Raw genomic sequence first — 18,087 nt, forward strand, 5'->3', positions numbered from 1 at the left:
CAGCATGGGCCTCTTCTGGAATATGAGCTGGTCAAAGCCAAAAGTGATGTTGGCTGGAAATGATTCAGGATGGTGAAGCCCCCACACATGAAATGGCCTGGTCTGTCGATAGCACTGGCTACAGAAGGGCCAGACCATACACAGGCCAGACCAGAAAGACAAGTCGAAGATGACACCTGTGCAGAACTCTCCCAGGCTAGTGTGGCCCTGTGATGTAGAGTAGGGTCCCGTGTGGCATAATCTACAGTGAATGATGTGAATTTCTTTCAGCAGCTCTTTCCATATGTCTGACCTGACCAGTCTCTGTCTCTTGTCCCCATTCCCTCCTTCTCCTTACAGTGTGTGGTCAGCCCTCCCGCTCTCTGCCCAACCTGGTCAAGAGAATCATTGGGGGTCGGAATGCCGAGCCTGGCCTCTTTCCGTGGCAGGCCCTGATAGTGGTGGAGGACACCTCAAGGGTGCCAAATGACAAGTGGTTTGGGAGTGGGGCTCTGCTCTCCGAGTCCTGGATCCTCACAGCAGCCCATGTGCTGCGCTCCCAGCGAAGAGACAACACAGTGACACCAGTCTCCAAGGAGCATGTCACCGTCTACCTGGGCCTGCACGATGTGCGGGACAAATCAGGCGCTGTCAACAGCTCAGCTGCACAAGTGGTGCTCCACCCAGACTTCAACATCCAGAACTACAACCATGACATAGCTCTGGTGCAGCTTCAGGAACCTGTGCCCCTGGGACCCCACGTCATGCCTATCTGCCTACCAAGCCCTGAGCCCGAAGGCCCGGAGCCCCACATGCTGGGCCTGGTAGCTGGGTGGGGCATCTCCAATCCTAACGTGACAGTGGATGAAATCATCAGCAGTGGCACACGGACCTTGTCCGATGTCCTGCAGTACGTCAAGTTACCTGTGGTGCCACACGCTGAGTGCAAAACCAGCTATGAGTCTCGATCGGGTAACTACAGTGTCACGGAGAACATGTTCTGTGCCGGCTATTATGAGGGTGGCAAGGACACGTGCCTTGGAGACAGCGGTGGAGCCTTTGTCATTCTGGATGACTTGACCCAGCGCTGGGTGGCCCAAGGCCTGGTGTCATGGGGGGGCCCTGAAGAATGTGGCAGCAAGCAGGTCTATGGGGTCTACACAAAGGTCTCCAACTACGTGGACTGGTTGTGGGAGCAGATGGGCTCCCCACAAGGCCTGGGGGCGCTCCAGGTGGAACGGTGAGCTGACCGACTTCCTCAGGGCCTGCCTGCCCCACCCCAGCCCGAGTGAGTCTGCACACGCACTTCCGACAGCACACTCCACGTTACTCACCAGACCAGATGGAATGGAACGCGCTGTTCTCATCCTCCTAAGACAGCCCAGGGGCCCTGAGAGCCAGCAGTGTGGTATAGGAAAAGGCTGTATGAGAGACCTGGGTGCATGGCCCTGAGCAAGCCCCTGCCCCTCTGTAGGCCTCACTCTCCCTGGCAGCACAGTGAGGGAGACTAGACCTCTGGCCAATCCCAGCACTCCTCTTTGGGAGCACTTGACCCCGGTGGCCTTATGCACTCCACTTGCATAAGAGTGGAGGCACTTACCAAACCCACTCCTTGCAATGTTGGTGTGCCCGAGCTGGGACCTGATTGTTAGAAAATCTTTCCTTATGTTGACCTGAATGCTGAGTCTGTATGTTTTCCCTGATCAGCCCTGGCACAGAGAAGTCTAGTCTCTTCTAGGGTTTTAGAAGACAGGGATCAGACCCCCGAGGCTCTGTCTCCTAGGGTGATGCCTTGGAGTACTTTTGTTCCTTAGGTTTCTCTCCCAAAAGCTTCTTGTAGTCCAAGCCATACGCCTGTGTTCTCTATTAAAGGAATTTCAAAGGACAACGAGAAAGCTGGGAAGGTGTTGTGGTGACCAGGAGGAGGAGAATATCAGTGGGAGGCCCCCCATCCCTGATAAATTCCTATTGTCAATTCTGAACACATCATTTAGACCCATATGTTACTCTCCAATATCAGCTGACAACATTGGCGTCCACACCTGCCGCTCCAGACAAGCATGAAGCAAACTTCCAGCTTTGAAGTGTATCATCTGCAAGGGCGACCTGAGCCCCAGCCCTAGGCATGGAGACCCAACTGGATTGTTTAGAAAAAGAGAAGGCCCACACTGTGTCCCGTTGGGCTTCTGGGCAAGAAAATGGAAGAAGGGTGGGCTCAGGACATTAGGAGTAACCTGATCTCACCAGACTGCCCAGCGTGCCTACAGTCTGAGCTCTTCAGAGAACCCACCTGGCATGGATGTTCAGAGAGATCCACCCCTCCGGTTTCCAGGAGCCCGAGTCATGGGAAGCAGAGACTTGCCCATGAAAGGCAGGGAAGAGAGAGAGACAGCCAAGAGTGTTGGGTTCCAGTCCCCTAACTGGCTGTATAACTTCTCACAAATCACTTTCCCTTTCTGGGCCTCAGTTTCCTCATCTAGAAAAGGAAGACATCAGATCCCTCTCAGCATTCTTCTAGTGCTAGCATTCAGTCTTATGACTGCCAGAGCCTTTCCCTGGCTCTCACAGGGCTGACTGTGTTCCTCCTCCCCAGAGCTTGCTTTTCTGGAGATTCTCCGTCAGAGAAAGGCAGCCAGAGAAGTCTCTTGAGAAGAATTCCAAGAGAACATTGGGAAGTGTCCGCTTGTCCAATCAGTTCATGAAACACACTCTTATGTCTATGAACAGTGCACATAGAGAATGCTGTATTTTGTATATTTCATACCACAAGCTTCACTACTCTGCAAGGTGCCTCTGTGCTCTGTTTCTCCTGTCAGGGGTCTAAAGTGGAAATAAACCCTCTGTGGATAACAAACAGCCTTCATTCTGAGGTTTGGTTATTGTTGATGTTTGTGTATTTTGACCTTTTGAAGGAAACTGGCCCCTCATTAAGCTACTATCTCTCCCATTACAGAAAAGGTACAACTTTTTGTCATTTGGACATCATCCAAGAAAGGGTAAAATGAGGAATGGAGTCAGTTATGGACATGTGTCCCCCCAGGCTGTGTGCCTTCACTGAAGCACCTGTCATTTAAGTCCTTAACTTCAAAGAGGCCAAACTAGCATGCAAGACAGGGTCACGTGCATCCTTGTCTCACACAGGTGAAAGCAGTGAAGTGTCGTAAGAAGAGTAGAGATCACAGCAATGTGGGCACTTGAAGGCGGGAGAGTCACAGGGCTGAAGGGGATTTGGGGAGCTTTATAAACAGGCTGCAGAGAACACACCAGGAGACAGGAGAGAAGGGCCAGTGTGGATGAAGATCAAGCAGGGAAGCATGCCTGAGTGGAGAGGTGCATCAGGGAATCAGGGAAGGTGGAAGGAGTCTTAAAGGCCATACAATGGTTGCACTATGCCCTGTAACCAGTGACTCTCTAATTGGGAGTAAATTAGAATCACCTGGAGTGCTCCTTAGAAATGCAGATTCCTGGGTCTCACTGGCAGAGGATTCTGAGGGTGGGCAGCACAGTGTGGGAAGTGGGGAGAGGGGGAAGGTGCTGGAGAAAAAGGTGCAAACCCACCAGACCTATGGCTAAGCCAGTGCAGATGTGGGAGCTGGGGGAGTTTAAAACCTTCAAATGATGTATTCAGCAGGGCTCAGTGTATAGGCCTGGTGTGAAATAGTGCAGACATGGAGCTGGTGGGGAGGGGAGGGCACAGCTAACCTGCTCATGAGGGCTCTCCATGGATGTGCTCATGGTTTGCCTTTGTTTGGGGTTCGTATCATAATGAAAATATCATGTTTTTTACACTATTGAGAACTAAAAGAATCCTAAATTATGCTTGACATTGTATATGTAGCTGGTCTCGAGCACTATCCTGTCTTGCGTTCTAATGTGTTTCAGATTTTTACTATCCTCTAAATATTAGGACTTTATGTTGTGACATATTGAGACACTGAGGTATCATGAGGTTACATGGAAACCACCTTGTGACATTGCAGGGAGGAGTCACATTACTCTCTACTTCCCCTGGTGATTTTTTTTTTTACCAGCTTTAGGATGCAATCTATGCAGACCTTAACAGACATCTGGAATATCAGAGGGGAGAAGGTCACGAGCAATCCAGCTGGAGATGTAAGGAATGAATAAGCAAGAAGGGAATCACTGAGAAGTGAAGCCAGGTCAGAGATACTGATTTGGAATCCATCAGGGTACAGTAGGATGGCCACAGGAGACTGCTATTATCTACCGGAAGTGTCCAGAAGAATGGGCCAAGGACTGATCAAGGGTGCCACAGCATGGAAGGCATGGAGAAAAGAGAAACTCCAAGAAAGAGACAAAAAAGAGGGGTCAGAAACACAGGCAGAGAAGTGCTTCAGAAGCCAAGGAGGCAGTATCAGGAAGGGTACAGTAGTCAACAGTGCCAATGCCACAGGACAGTCTGAAGCTAACCTCCAGGCAGGATACTCCCCAGGGACAAGGACCCAGCCTCTACTGTCCACTCAGAGGCTCTAGGAAGCAGGGCCCCTGCTGTGTTTAAATCTCCAACTCTCCCTCCTCCTCCTCCTCCTCCTCTCTTCTCTCTCTCTCTCTCTCTCTCTCTCTCTCTCTCTCTCTTTCCTTCCTTCCTCTCTCCCTCCCTCATTTCCCCCCTCTGTCTCCACACTTTTCCTAGGTTTTATCTCTCTCTCTTGAGGCAGGCAATTATCCAACTATCCTTACATCCACTTTTCTCTATGACTTACAGTAAAAATTATATGATTATATGCTTAGTTCTCTGGGTTTGGATTCCTTGAAACCTACAAATCTTTTACCACAATCCTTGACTCTTCAAATGAAAGTTTAAATTTCCAACTTTTCTTTCTACTTTGCTCTTTCAAAAGTCAGAATTGTATCCAGCCTCACCTAAAACAATGGATGCTCAGCTTTAATAATAAGGAGCCAGAGGACAAGGGGAATTCCTGGACATAGAGAATATATGACAGAAAATTTCAAATCCTGTTTTCCTACACATGAAAACATGTCTTTTGAAGTCCCATGTATGAGTCCAGAGTCATTCTACCTCCATATATTGTGTGGATCTACTAAATGTCCAAATAGCCACTTTATTTCCAAGTGTATGCACAGTCTGGCACTTTCTTCTTCCAAATCCACCTCCAAAGGAGAGGAGAGGATGTGGAGACTAACTGTCAATTCCTCTTTCCATAAGTTTGGCTATGGAAGGGAGGAGAAGGAGAGACTGTAGAATGAATGAGAAGCCAGGAAAGTGGAAGTGCAATTTCAGGATGAGAACACGGCCATGTTTTGGAGGTGTGGGCAAAGGAAAGATTCAAGATATCAGAGAGGGATGAGAATCTCCCAAGCCAGGTCCCCAAGAGTGTGGAAGTGAGAAGATCCAGAGTCCAGAATTAGTTCTGAAGAGAAAAAGGTTTATAGACAGGGGAAGATGGAGAGAGAATGCTTGGGAGAGTTCCCACCCAGTGGGCTCTGATATTCTGCTGGGAGTGGGGACAGGACATTAGCCTGAGACATTAGCCAAGGGCATGTAGAATGAAGCTACTGGAAGATACTGAAGATGCAGTCAAGGTTAAAGCACATCCATCTGGGATTTCCCCAGCCCTACTCAGCAGCCTGGTGACAGCTACCAAGAAGGCAAATGGCTACCTGGATCCAGGGGCTTAGGGTATGAGTGCTCTAGGAAGTCACATAGTAAGAGTTAGTGGTGCTGGATATGGTGGGAAAAGCCCTGAAGTCAGGAGACCTAGATTAGAATTTTGCCACTAACTCATAGAGTAGCTCTTTGCAAGTTAATTCCCTTCTTAAAGCCTCAGTTTCCTTAGGTGTATGATGAGAGGGATAGACTAGATGGTCTCCAAGGCTGTTCAGCTGTAAGGTGCTGTGTGTCTGTGTCTGTGAATCCAAGTCAGTGGAAACAATATGGATCAGGGAGACCCTTGGAGGGGTCTTCAACCCCCCAAGGCCCTGAGGAAGGGCTTCTCTGAAAAGAGATCCCCCTGGATAGAGCATGAAAATTCTTTATTAGTCAGGACTCTTTCATTCATGTAAAAGAAACCCAATACAAATAGCTTAGGGAAGAGAGAGAGGGCGGGGGAGGGAGGGAGGGAGAGAGTGTTTGTGTTATAGGCTCACATAGCTAAAAAGTCCAAATCACAAGACTTCAGGTATGGTTAGATCAAGGAACCCAAATATCAGGATACAATCTCTCTCTTGCTTCATCCTTCATCATCTAGACCCACTTTTTTCCATTAGTAGCATCATTCTCTGAAGACTCTCAATGAAGTGATCATTGATAGATCTTGGATTATAACCAGCAGCTTAGCAACCCCAACAGAGAAAGGCCTTCTCTTTTTCTAATACGTTTAGCAAAATTCCCAAGGCCAGCTTTCATTGGGCTAGCCAGGGTTACATTCCCATCTCTGAGCAATTGTTGTCCCCAGAGGATGAGAGGATTTAATTCATTAGGTCTGGGTCACATTCCTATGTCTGGAAACAGATGTAAGATCATTCCAACTCAGGACATAATGGACTAAGAATGAGGGAAGAGTAGACCCCAGAGGAAAACTGGGGTGCTATTACTTAAAGTGCAGTGAATGCTGGGAAATCAAAAATAATAGATGTTCCTAAAAGACGATGATGAGCTCATACCTCTAGCAAAGAGCAAGATGAAGCCCAGAGTGTGATCTGTCCCTCCCTCCTTTGGCTGCAGTGTGTGGGCTCCCCAAGTTCTCCCGGAAGCTGATGGCCAGGATCTTCAATGGACGCCCAGCCCAGAAGGGCACCACCCCCTGGATTGCCATGCTGTCACACTGGAGTGAGCAGCCCTTCTGTGGGGGCTCCCTTCTAGGTAAGGAGATGTGGAAAGGGTGGGGGACCCAGGATTCGGGGACTGGGTGCAAGTGAAGGGAACCAACCTTCATTCTAGAGACTGATCAAGATTTCTTCATTGAGAATCACTGTCCACACTAGTAGCAGGACCCAGAAGGACAGTGTGGTAGGAAGAGTCCTTAACTGCAGCTAGGAGACATGTGTTCCTGCTCTAGGTTGCTCCTTCAGTCAACAAACACCTATGAAGTCCTGGTCAGTCTCTGGCACTGGGAAGGACTAAGTCAAGGAGTCAGACCCTCAAACATGAATTACAAGGCACTTATGTGCAGCTCAAAGGCATGGTGACTAGGGCTGTGGGACTGGGGAGAACCAGGAAACTCACCCTGGAGAAGTCAGGGAAGGGAGATTTACAAAGGCCCTGAGTGCCATATTTAGGAATTTAGATGTCTCCTGAAGGCTGCTGCAGATTTATAAACATATTATGGAAAGTTCTTGCCAGGGTAACACAGATTGAAGGAAGAGTGAATCCAGAAGCCAGGAATTCAGTGAGGTAGCCATTGCAATTGTAGGGAGGGAAGTCATTAGCCTCAGCATGAGGACATGGGACAAGGGAAAGAAATAAGGCAGATTCGAAAGGATTAGGAAATAGGACGGTCAGGATTTTGCAAGGAGTGAACGTGGGTGGGAAGGGGAGTAAGGGTGGGAAAGAAATGGCTGGCAGCTCTTCCCATTGCAGTTTGGTCCAGATGATCAAAGATCCATTCCAGCTCTGACATCATAGGAAAAATGAATAGCAACCTAGAGTCCCTGGCCAGTTCCTGGTCTGATCTCTGAGAGATCAGAAGGCATGAATGGGTCCACATCTGCCTGGACATCTCCCAGGCTGCCAGCCTCGTCTCTCACTGACTCACCTTCCTGACAGTACAGTCAGGTAAGGACATGTCCGTGCTAGATCAGTGCTTTTCAAACTTTAATATGAATAGGAATTACTTGAGGGTCTTGTTAAAATCCCCAGATTTTATTATAGAATTAATAAAGATTCTATTTCAGTAAATCTGAGGCAGAGCCTGAGAGTCTGCATTTCTAAGAAGTTCCCAGTTGAGGCTGATGCCTAAAGGGTAGCCAGTAAGCACAAGGCTTTTTGCGGACCCATCTTGGGCTGTGTGGAGTTCACCAAGCCCATAGGTTTAAGGGAACCCTAAAATCCCATTGAAGATGTTCAGTCTTGGCCTCTTGGTTAGAATAGATAGATGAAATCACAGATTTAAATCCTCATCTTCAGATTAGGGTCAAATGAGTGTCTGAATTCGGGCTGTGAAACACAATGGAAAGGGGAAAGCCTGAAGTAGTCTGAAGCTCTCACCTCAAGGCAATAGAAGGCAGGAGGGGGAGTCTAGGGCAGTACCTATGTACAATTCTGTTCTCAGGCTCCAGCTGGATTGTGACCGCGGCTCACTGCCTCCACCAGTTACTCAATCCAGAATACCCAGCCCTACAGGACTCAGACCTGATCAGACCTTCTGACTTCAAAATCATCCTGGGTGAGTGAGGGGCAGGCTGACTCCTAAAGCCAACAGTGGTTCCGGGCATAGACTGTGTCCACTCACTCACTCATCAGGGCAGGACACCTGGGACGAAGAATGATCTAGAACTGGAGTCCAGAGGCCTCAGTCCTAGCCCAAGTTTATGATTTGCAGGTAGTGAGACCATGAGCAAGTCGTTGAAGTCCAGCCCTCAGTTTTTATAAGTAAAATAAGGATCCCAGTCTAGATATTTTCTAAAGACACTTCAGGCTTCTATGAATCCATGGTTTCAGGTAAGTCACACACAGATGATCCAAGCTGACCCTCTCTTTTATAAAATCTAGACCATCAGCTGATTCAGTTCGGTTCAGCACATACTTACCTACTGACATTATGCCGGGATCTAAGAACACAGTGTAATTAAGAGCCAGTTCCTGCACCCCAAGGAACTTACAGCCTACTATGAATATGAACACAGAGACCTCTAGTATAAGGTAGGAAGCAGAGAGTCCTATAGGAGGGGAACAGATGAGGTACCATTGGAATTCACAAGAAAGAGACTTCTAACTGAAGAATCTAACGCAAGAATCGGGGAAGCTTCATGGAGGAGGGAACACCTGACTGAGGCACTGAAGTGTGATTATATAGTTTGGACATGTGGCAATGATCATCAGAATGAGGATTATAAGGCAATGGGATCAGTTCAAGAAGAAAGCCAGAGGTAGGAGCCCATGACTTTGCAGAAGTCGAGTAAGGGGATGGCTGGGAAAAGAGCAGTGAGAGGCAGAAAAGGGTTAAGGCTGAAAGCAGGCTGGGTGGGACAGGGGGTGACTGGGGACAAGGTGTGATCTTACCCTCCATGTCTCCATTACCCCCATGCCTCATGGGCCTTCTCTTGCCCAGGTAAGCATTGGAGGCGCCGGTCAGATGAGAATGAACAGCATCTCAGAGTCAAACGCTTCTTCCTCCATCCCCTGTATGACCCCAACACATTTGAGAATGACGTGGCTCTGGTGGAGCTGTTGGAGAGCCCGGTGCTGAACGACTATGTGATGCCCATCTGTCTGCCCGAGGGGCCCCCACAGGAAGGTACTCTGCCGCACCCCTGCTCCTGCCTCTGCAGAGCAGCAGGTGCCTTCACAGGGACTTCTTCTCCAGCCCTGGGGAGGTTCTGGTGCCAGCCGAGACTGCTGACCATGTCTGCGTGATCCCTCCGCTGCCTCCCCTATAAAACAGCTAAGTCAGAACCGGCTCCATGGCAGGACACAGTAAATAGGCAGGCTTGACCAGTACTGTAAATACTATGTCAGTCAGGATCCAGATGAGAAGACAGAAACCAGACTAGTTATCGCAAGAGAGAGAATTTAATACAGGGCATTGGAGGACTAGGGCAGTAAAGGGGGATACTAATGCTAATGTAACACAGGTAGTACCCACAGGAAGAACCCACCCCTCCTGGGGCTGGGGGAACAAAGGGGGGAGGGGGCAGTCACAGGACCTAGAAACTTGGAAAGGGGATTCAGAAGCCTGAGGAGAAAGCCCTGTGCTGAGGTGCTGGGGAAATAGCCAGGGCCAGCCCCCAGGGCTAGGGCAATGCCAACAGTAACAGCAAGGCTTCCTGGAAACGCCCCCTATTTCTGGGACCCCTCCTCCTCAACAAAGCACAACTCCCATTTTAGAGCCTCATCTGCAGCATCACAAAGCAGAGTAAAGAGGAAGCTTGGGCCCGAGAGACAATGGTTTCATCACCACACAGATTCAAAACCCCACCCTGCCATTTCCCAATTGGGTGACCTTGAGACAGTGTTAGACCCTCAAGGCCCTTACCTCTACACAGAGGATAATACCCCATAGGGTGGCTGTGATATTTAAGTTCAATAATACACTCAAACACACTGGCTTTCTTTTCATCTTGGTCTAAACCCAGTAGTGCCGCATCGTAGCTAACCTTCTTCGGTTTGATCAAGTTATAAAACATGGCTGAATAGAGCTGAGCCAACAGGAAAGGCACAGCGATGACTCTGCTTTATCAAATGTCATGTGCCTACCATGTACCAGTTGCTTTGCTTTTGTTAATTTATTTATTACTTCTAAAAGCCTGGTGAAGTGGTATTGTAGTCCCATTTTCCAGATGAGAAAATGAGTCCTCACAAGGTGAAGTGACTTTACCCAAGATACGGTTTGTATCTTCTGGGACCAGAAGCCAGGTTTTCCCTCTTAACACCCAATGCTGTTTCCAGTGTCCAGGCTCTTTTTCAAATGAAGAAATGATTGCTCTATCAGAGCTCAGCCCATTTCCACACTGTCCCAATATTTGCCAACTTCATAGACTTCTAGAATATCAGGGCTGGGAGAGGTGTTAGAGAATACCAAGTCCAGCCAATTCATTTTGTTTTATGGACAGGGAAGCCAAGCCTCAGCAAGGGAGGGAGGTGAGGGGGCTCCCCGAAGGCATCAGAGCACACTGTGGACTAGGCTGAACTTTTTAATTTCTCACCATTATTGATTGAACACCTACTATGCACCAGCACTGCTGGAGGCATGAGGATATAGCAGGGAAGAGAGAGAAAGCTGAGTCTACTAACTTAATGGAGCCTAAGTTCCATGCTAGTTGGGAGCAGGAGAAACTGGACAACAAATTAGCCAGCTAATGAGTCCTAGAAACAAATGTCCAAACCTCTATTGCAGGTAAGCTCCAACCCAGCAGTTCTCCTCTCCACCATGCTGCCGTTCTCCAAGGGGACAAATTCAGCCCTTCCTTCCCATGCAGGGAATGATGGGACAGCAAGACTCAACCCTCTGAGAACCCCACAGACAGCCTCTCTTCTCTCACTGTGTCTTCCTTCCTCCAGGCGCCATGGTCATTGTCAGTGGCTGGGGGAAACAGTTCTTGCAAAGGTTCCCAGAGACACTGATGGAGGTGAGGTTCAATTTATGCCCCATAGAGAATGATGCCTCTGCCCTGCATTGACCCTTTCTGCTCCATGTTCCCCTCAGGGATTTAGAGTTTTGGGTGAGAGAGACAAAAGGGGCCCAGACCCACCTCCAAAGTTCACTGGGACTTTGAACCCCAACAAGTTTGGTCTGTTTGTTCTACATGGGGCACTAGTCTCTAAACATTGTTCAGTATTTCTGTAACATATTAAAGACTCAGCTCATGGAAATTCTTCCAGAAAACAGCAGGCTTGGACACCCCAAAAGGTGACCCATCAGTATACCATAAAGATTCACATACCAGAGAATGGGCTAAAGAATGGGCTCTTGAGAGCTGCAGTTCTTGTAGTAATAAACTTGACAGTTGCATTTAGGAGTTCACATTTATATCATTTCATAAAAGAACACTGAACCAGAAGTAAGGAGCCATAGCTCCAAGTACTGGTTCCTACTAACTTGCTGGGTGATCTTAAACAAGTCATTTGCCTCTCTAGATCATTGTATAGTATCTCGAGCTGCAAAGTTAGGGGCAATGCTAGACGCCCCCCCCAAGATCTGCCTGACTCTGACATGACTGGGGTTAGTGACTGCCACAGCTAATTTTTGACCTTTCAACATATGTTATTTTAACACACTTCGAAATTTCAGATTTGCAACAGCCATTCATCCTTTCCTTCACTAACTTCCAGGTACTTATTTGGTGCCTCCCATGTACCGGACATTGTACTAGTTACTAGGTATGCAGGGGGGTAAAAGGACAGATCATGTCCCTGGATCTTATAGGGACTGGATCTGCCCTTTTAGTCAAGTGAGGGGGACAGAAAGTAGTTACCAACATGATAAATGTGATGAGGAAGAAGTGCAGGAGGCTCCAGAATGTATAACAGGAAATCCAACCTCATCTTAAGGGTACAGAAGGGCTCTCCAGAGAAAATAACACTTTAATACCTGAACAATGAATAGAGGTCAGTCAGGCACTTGATGGTCTGCTGAAGATATGTGCTTGTGACTACTCTGTGCTTGTGACCGCTCTGCCCTAAGTTTCTCTCCCCAGTGATTTGGGAAGGCCATGGCCCAAGAGGGACTGAAATGGCAAAGGTCAACAAGAACTATACTTTGGGGTCCCACGACCCATTCAGTTCTTGGTGTGGGTAAATGAGACTCACATGTTTCTTCATTTTATTCCAGACATCTGCTCCAACATTTACCCCCAAGCTGAATCCAGGGCAATAATAATCACAATACCTTACTTTTACATATCAATTTATTGCTTCAGTTAAAAAGACTATTCGCTGAGTATTGACTCTGTCCCAAGCTATGTAAGTAGAAGTGGACAAAATGCAAACCCAGTGTCCAGAAGCTCATACTACTGTGATGCCTGCTGTAAGGCAAGCAGTGGTAACCCCTATGGACTTAACATTTATCCGGTGTTTGTAATTTACGAAGTATCTGCTTATTCCTCTCCTCTTTGGACCATTCCATGTGATTCGTATGGCAAGTAGTGTGACTTCCATTTCTCAGATGAGGAAGCGATCTCAGAGGTCTGAAAAGCAGTAAGTAAACTATATGCCGCAGGTCCCACAGCCAGCAATTGTAGGGATGGGGGCGGGGGGAGAAGATTGACCATGTTTTGTATACATTCCCATATTTGAAATAATGAATGTGCTAGGCAAGTATTATTACAGATGAGAAAAATGAGGCCCAGGGAGGGCAAAAGACTTGCTCAAGGTCGCACAGCAAGTTCATGACTAAGACTGTAGCAGAACATGATCTCCCCATTCTTCAGTGTTCCTTCACCTGCACAATAGGATAGTCTCTGAGACCAGGTCTAAGGTTCGACCTAAGCTCATCCAGGAAGGAGATGGGGAGGAGCCAGCTCTAGGGGTATCAGAACAGCAAGAACTCCTCAGCCAGGGGTAGAGCCAACAATGGTCTTATGTTGCAGATTGAAATCCCAATTGTTGACCACCGCACATGCCAAGAGGCCTATGCCCCTCTGAAGAAGAAAGTGACCAGGGACATGATCTGTGCTGGGGAGAAGGAAGGTAAGTCAAGAGGATGGCATACAACAGGGCACCACCAGCAATGGAAGGACTGGAGATTGTCCAGTCTTTAAGGCTGAACAGAGTAGGACTCAGAGAGGAATGGGGGAGGTCACGAGACGAAGGATTCCACTGGAGAATTACACTGCGTCAGAGAAACGAGTGCTAAGAAATTCCCATCATTCCCATTTCCAAGCCCAAGGATTCCCCTATGAAAGGAGAGTCCCGAACCTGCCTGCAATAACTGAAATCACTGAGCTCTCAGGAGACCGGACAGAACTGCGGAGTCCAGGTTTGGGTCACATGGTCTGTTGCGCCCCCTCGTGTTCAATTCTCTGAACTGCAAGTCAGATGTAGGGAAAAGGAGGCTCCTTTGGATTTATTTGGGGCTAGGAAGGGGAAAGCTTTAACATGTATCTCCTTTTCATTTAGGGGGAAAGGACGCTTGCTCAGGTGACTCCGGAGGCCCCATGGTGACCCTGGATAAAGCGACAGGCCAGTGGTACCTGGTGGGCACGGTGTCCTGGGGCGACGACTGTGGAAAGAAAGACCGATATGGAGTGTATTCCTACATCTACTACAACACAGACTGGATCCAGAGGGTCACCAGGATAAGGAATTGAATTCTGTTCCTCACCCCCAACCGCCTGCCCCGGGTCACTCAGCAGCACAGGATAATTATCTGATGCAAGATGGCCACCCCTCACCTTTCACCCATTTCGTTCAGCCCACCCATTACTGGCCAATAAAGAGGTATCTCAGCCCCCTCTCCACACTCTGTAAAGGAGTAGAGTAGCTGAGTGATCAGAATACAAGGCTGAAGCCAGGCCCTATCACTTACTGACATTGCATCATTGGGCAGGTGGCTTTACCTCTGAATGGCTGTTTCTTTGTCCATATTATAAAAATGGCATACCTTACCTACCTCAGAAGAGTCTGATGAAGATAAAATTAATTAATATATACGTAGCACTTAGCACAGTGCAGACATAAGTCCTCAATAAACATGACTTAGCAAAAGTCATTGTGTTTACCAGGCAAATGAAGTTCTCCCACAAATCCCGTCGGGTCTTAGGGCTGCTCAGTGTGTACCCTTCCCCTCAACCTTGACCATCTCCTTCATCTGCCTGAAAATGTTCCATGATTCTTTGCTACCATGTACTTTTCTCAGTCCCAATCCATGTTCCCTATTAAAAAAAGAAAAAGTGACAAGTTTCTAAGTCCAATAGCATGTCCCATAGCAATGCGCTTGTGAATGTGAGCTGGACATGAAACTGAGAGAGTGCCCGAGAGAAGCAGGACAGGAGGAGGGGGGCAGACCAGGAGCAGTGGACTGGGAAGTCAGATGCCAGGTTTTACAAATAGCTCTTCCCCCAGCTCCTGTGTGGCTCTATGCCAGTCCCTTCCCCTCATCTGAAAGGACCCTCCCAGCTCTGACAGTCTAGGATCCAACAAAGACATGTTTCTCTAATGAGATGAGTTGAAGCTGAAGTAACCAAAAGGCAAAAATGACTTTAAGGTTCAACAGAGCTTTGATGCAGACCCAATACTGCATCCACTGCTCTCCCCATCCCCACCCCGTCTACCATGCCCTGGTTTCCAAGAATGTCACCTAGCAAAGTGCTAGCCAAGGGAACTTTCCACATTCCAAAGCAGAGCATCTGCTCCTACCCTTCCTGGGAACCTGAGCTGCACAAGGTCAGCCCTGGTAGGCTAGACTCAGACCCCTGAACCCTTCCTTCTTATGTCCCCAGCTAACCCCAAGCAGCAGTGCCACTGATTTCACACCCTGTCCCTCACCCTGAATGCCCTGGCACTGCAAGATCACAAGTGTTTCCCAGGCAGAATGCCTCTCCCCTCCAAGAACCACCTCGTCTCTGGGGAGACCTCATCCCCTCCAGAGCTCTGAGATTTAAGCTCTTCAAGGGTCAGAAGCCCCAGGTTCCTGTCTTCTATTTTATCAAAATTGGTCTTCGTGGGAGATTCTAGTTCTTAACCTGCACTGCGGTTGGTGGACTCAGTCAGAACCTCTTGTTGGAAGATGAAGATACCGAGGGGTGAGAACTCACAGAAACTAAGCACTAGGCTGAGTGCTCAGGGACAGCAATTCACAGCCTGCTGCTGGTTCCATGAGCAAGTCATTCTACCTCTCTGGGCCTTGTGGTCCATGCTGTAAAGGGAAGATGGCAATGGGTACCCAACTTCATCAGATATATGTCAGACGAGCTGGAGCTCTATCTCAGACACCAAAGAATTGCAATGCAAAGTTTTGGAGTTGCTGTAAGACATTCCAAAACCCCATACCTTCCTACCTCACAGCACTGCCCAGGTGTCCCCATGTGCTAGGCTGTGCCGATGGGGCTATGGAGAATACCAAGTTGAGGGAAGCATGGTTCATGCCTTCCAGGAGCTCCTACAGGTGGAACTGACACATCCACAAGTGACTACCATGAACAGAAGGAACCCAGCCAAGTGCTATGTTTGGGAGCAGCATGGAAGCAAAAGAATAGCCACTCTGATATGGAGGCATGTGAAAGAAGAGGGGACATCAGGAAGGAATCCTAGAGGAGATGATGTTGGCACTGACCCTTGAGGAGGGTGGGCATTCCCACAGGTAAAACAGAGGGAGGCATTCCAGGTGGAAGGATCACAAGAGTAAATGTCCACTCAGGTTTTCCTCATATTACACTAGCTTCTCCCACAAAAATGGTGGGTTTACTAGGCCTGGAACAGAGAAAGGACATTGTTCTGATTCTGGGATCAGAATCACCATCTGAAATAGCCTTTCTTCTAAAAGTCAGGCAACTATAGCATTTGAAATAGCCTCAGGATTTGTGCATAAATACTGGCTTCTTGCTGGACCCAGTTCATCCTGTTATTTCCCCTTTATCCTTATTCTGAGGAAATGTCTAAATGTGCTCTGGAACTCCAGCTTACCCTTGATCAACAAGCATTTATCAGCCGCTGCACTGCTGCTGAGTTTCAAGAAACCCAAACTTCTCACAGAGTTATAGAAGCAGAGGGTTGGAGGGTGCCTGGGTGGCTCAGTCAATTGAGCGCCAGACTTTGGCTCAGGTCATGATCTCATGGTTTGTGGGTTCGAGCCCTGCATCAGGCTCTGTGCTGACGGCTCGGAGCCCGGAACCTGCTTCTGTGTCTCCCTCTCTCTCTTGCCCCTCCCCTGCTTGTGCGCTCTCTCTCTCTCTCTCTCTCTCAAAAAATAAATAAACATTAAAAAAAAATTTTTTTTAAAAAAGAAGCAGAGGGTGGGAGTGTCTATTAGGACCATCTTATCTAGAGGTGGGAAACTCATTAGCTCCAAATGCAGCCCATTCCAAATTCAAAATGTGCTGCCTCTTAGGGTCCCTTTTCTATGTAACAAAACTCCACCTCCCTAGAATAGAGTTTGTAGCTGTGATTCCATACCATGAATGTTCTTTGCAATAATGATCATGCCAACTTCATTAGCAACAAATGCTATTGTTTTTGTGAGTAGCTACACATTTGTTCCAATAAACTTCTGCGTTGAGTCAAAGAATCCTGTTTGGCTTGTATGTTTTTCATGCACTAATGATTCTGGTAAGTCGTACTTTCATTTATCAACACTTCTCTGAATCTGATTAGTATCACTGTACTATGAACAGAGATAGTGGGGGAGATCATATTGTCAATACAATAGCAGGTCTTAGGTTTTTCAGGTCAGTTCTGATTAAACACCTTGTCCTATTATTCCTGTAAATTATCAAAATATTCCAGGATGCTTATCTTTGAGCATCCAAATTACATTTCTTGATTGTCATCCACTCCCAGAATAGAAAAAAAATTTTTTCATCATGTGTTCAATTGTTTGGTTCAGAAAATATGGCACCATGTCTATGAGTGCACTCTTTTGAATTGTAGTGTGTACTTTCCTTTTGCTATGAGTTAATCTTGTTCCGATGGCAAGAATCAGAGAATTAGCACCAACAAGAAGCCCTTCAAGCAATGATAGGTAGGATTAGGTAGAATTAGAGAAATCTATACTGATCATGTGGCAGAGATGGTGACCAATTTGGGTCTAGAATAGGTCTTGAAACCAAGAGACTTAGGTTCTAGTGCAGCATAGGTTGACTCTCTTATCCACTTAATTTCTCCATCCATTAACTGGCAGAAAAATCTTTGCTTTACCTGTCTGAGGGTTGTAGAATAAGATGAATTACCATATAGGAAAGAACTCTGGAAACTAAATGTAGCTCAAATATAAAAAGTTCTGTGGGAGATAATCACTAACATTTCTGAACATTCACTATCTGATTGAGACCACACTAAGCTCTTACATAATTCTCTCATCTATCTTCACAAAGTACTCTTACTCTCTTCTCCCCTTTTTACAGGCAAGAAAACTAAAACAGTGAGGTTAAAAATGTGGACCAACCTACAAACACCAACACCCCAGTAGCAACAAGCACACCTAATGTCCAGATTTTGGTTTCTAACACTATTCTTCAATAAAAGGAACGAGGGATCCTTAAAGAAATGGCTGATTCTAGGACTAGCACAGAAAATATACAAGATGAGCCTGGAGTATGTTGTTCCAGAGAATAAGGTAGTCACACACAGTGATGGGGGGTATGTCAAAGGGACACAGGAGCCAACTGGAAGATCTCTAATGACCAAAGCAAGAACACTTTGAGCAACAAAGCAAAACAGAATTGGATTGCAACCCAAAGTATAAAATACATATCCATAAGTGTATACTTACATGCGTAAGTTATTGAATGAATAAGTAAATGGGGGAGAATAGA

At 47.3% G+C, this 18,087-nt stretch overlaps 1 protein-coding gene across 5 annotated transcripts in view; it reads left to right on the plus strand.

Moving 5' to 3' along the window:
* Nucleotides 1-16,841, plus strand: part of MASP1 (MBL associated serine protease 1) — a 63,143-nt gene extending 46,302 nt beyond the window's left edge. For 3 of the 5 annotated variants that reach the window (XM_019463473.2, XM_019463469.2, XM_019463471.2), the window contains one exon: nucleotides 340-1,547. In XM_019463473.2, the coding sequence (XP_019319018.1) occupies nucleotides 340-1,223 (884 nt within the window). In that variant the 3' untranslated portion in view covers nucleotides 1,224-1,547. Of the gene's footprint in view, nucleotides 1-339; nucleotides 1,548-6,685; nucleotides 6,824-8,231; nucleotides 8,346-9,230; nucleotides 9,417-11,179; nucleotides 11,248-13,206; nucleotides 13,307-13,735 lie in introns of those variants that run through there. The other 2 variants (XM_019463470.2, XM_019463472.2) reach the window with 2 other exon arrangements.
* Nucleotides 16,842-18,087: the final 1,246 nt, after the last annotated feature.

The sequence above is a fragment of the Panthera pardus genome, unplaced genomic scaffold (assembly GCF_024362965.1).
Source record: "Panthera pardus isolate Hobbes unplaced genomic scaffold, ASM2436296v1 HiC_scaffold_16, whole genome shotgun sequence".
Classification (NCBI taxonomy): domain Eukaryota; kingdom Metazoa; phylum Chordata; class Mammalia; order Carnivora; family Felidae; genus Panthera; species Panthera pardus.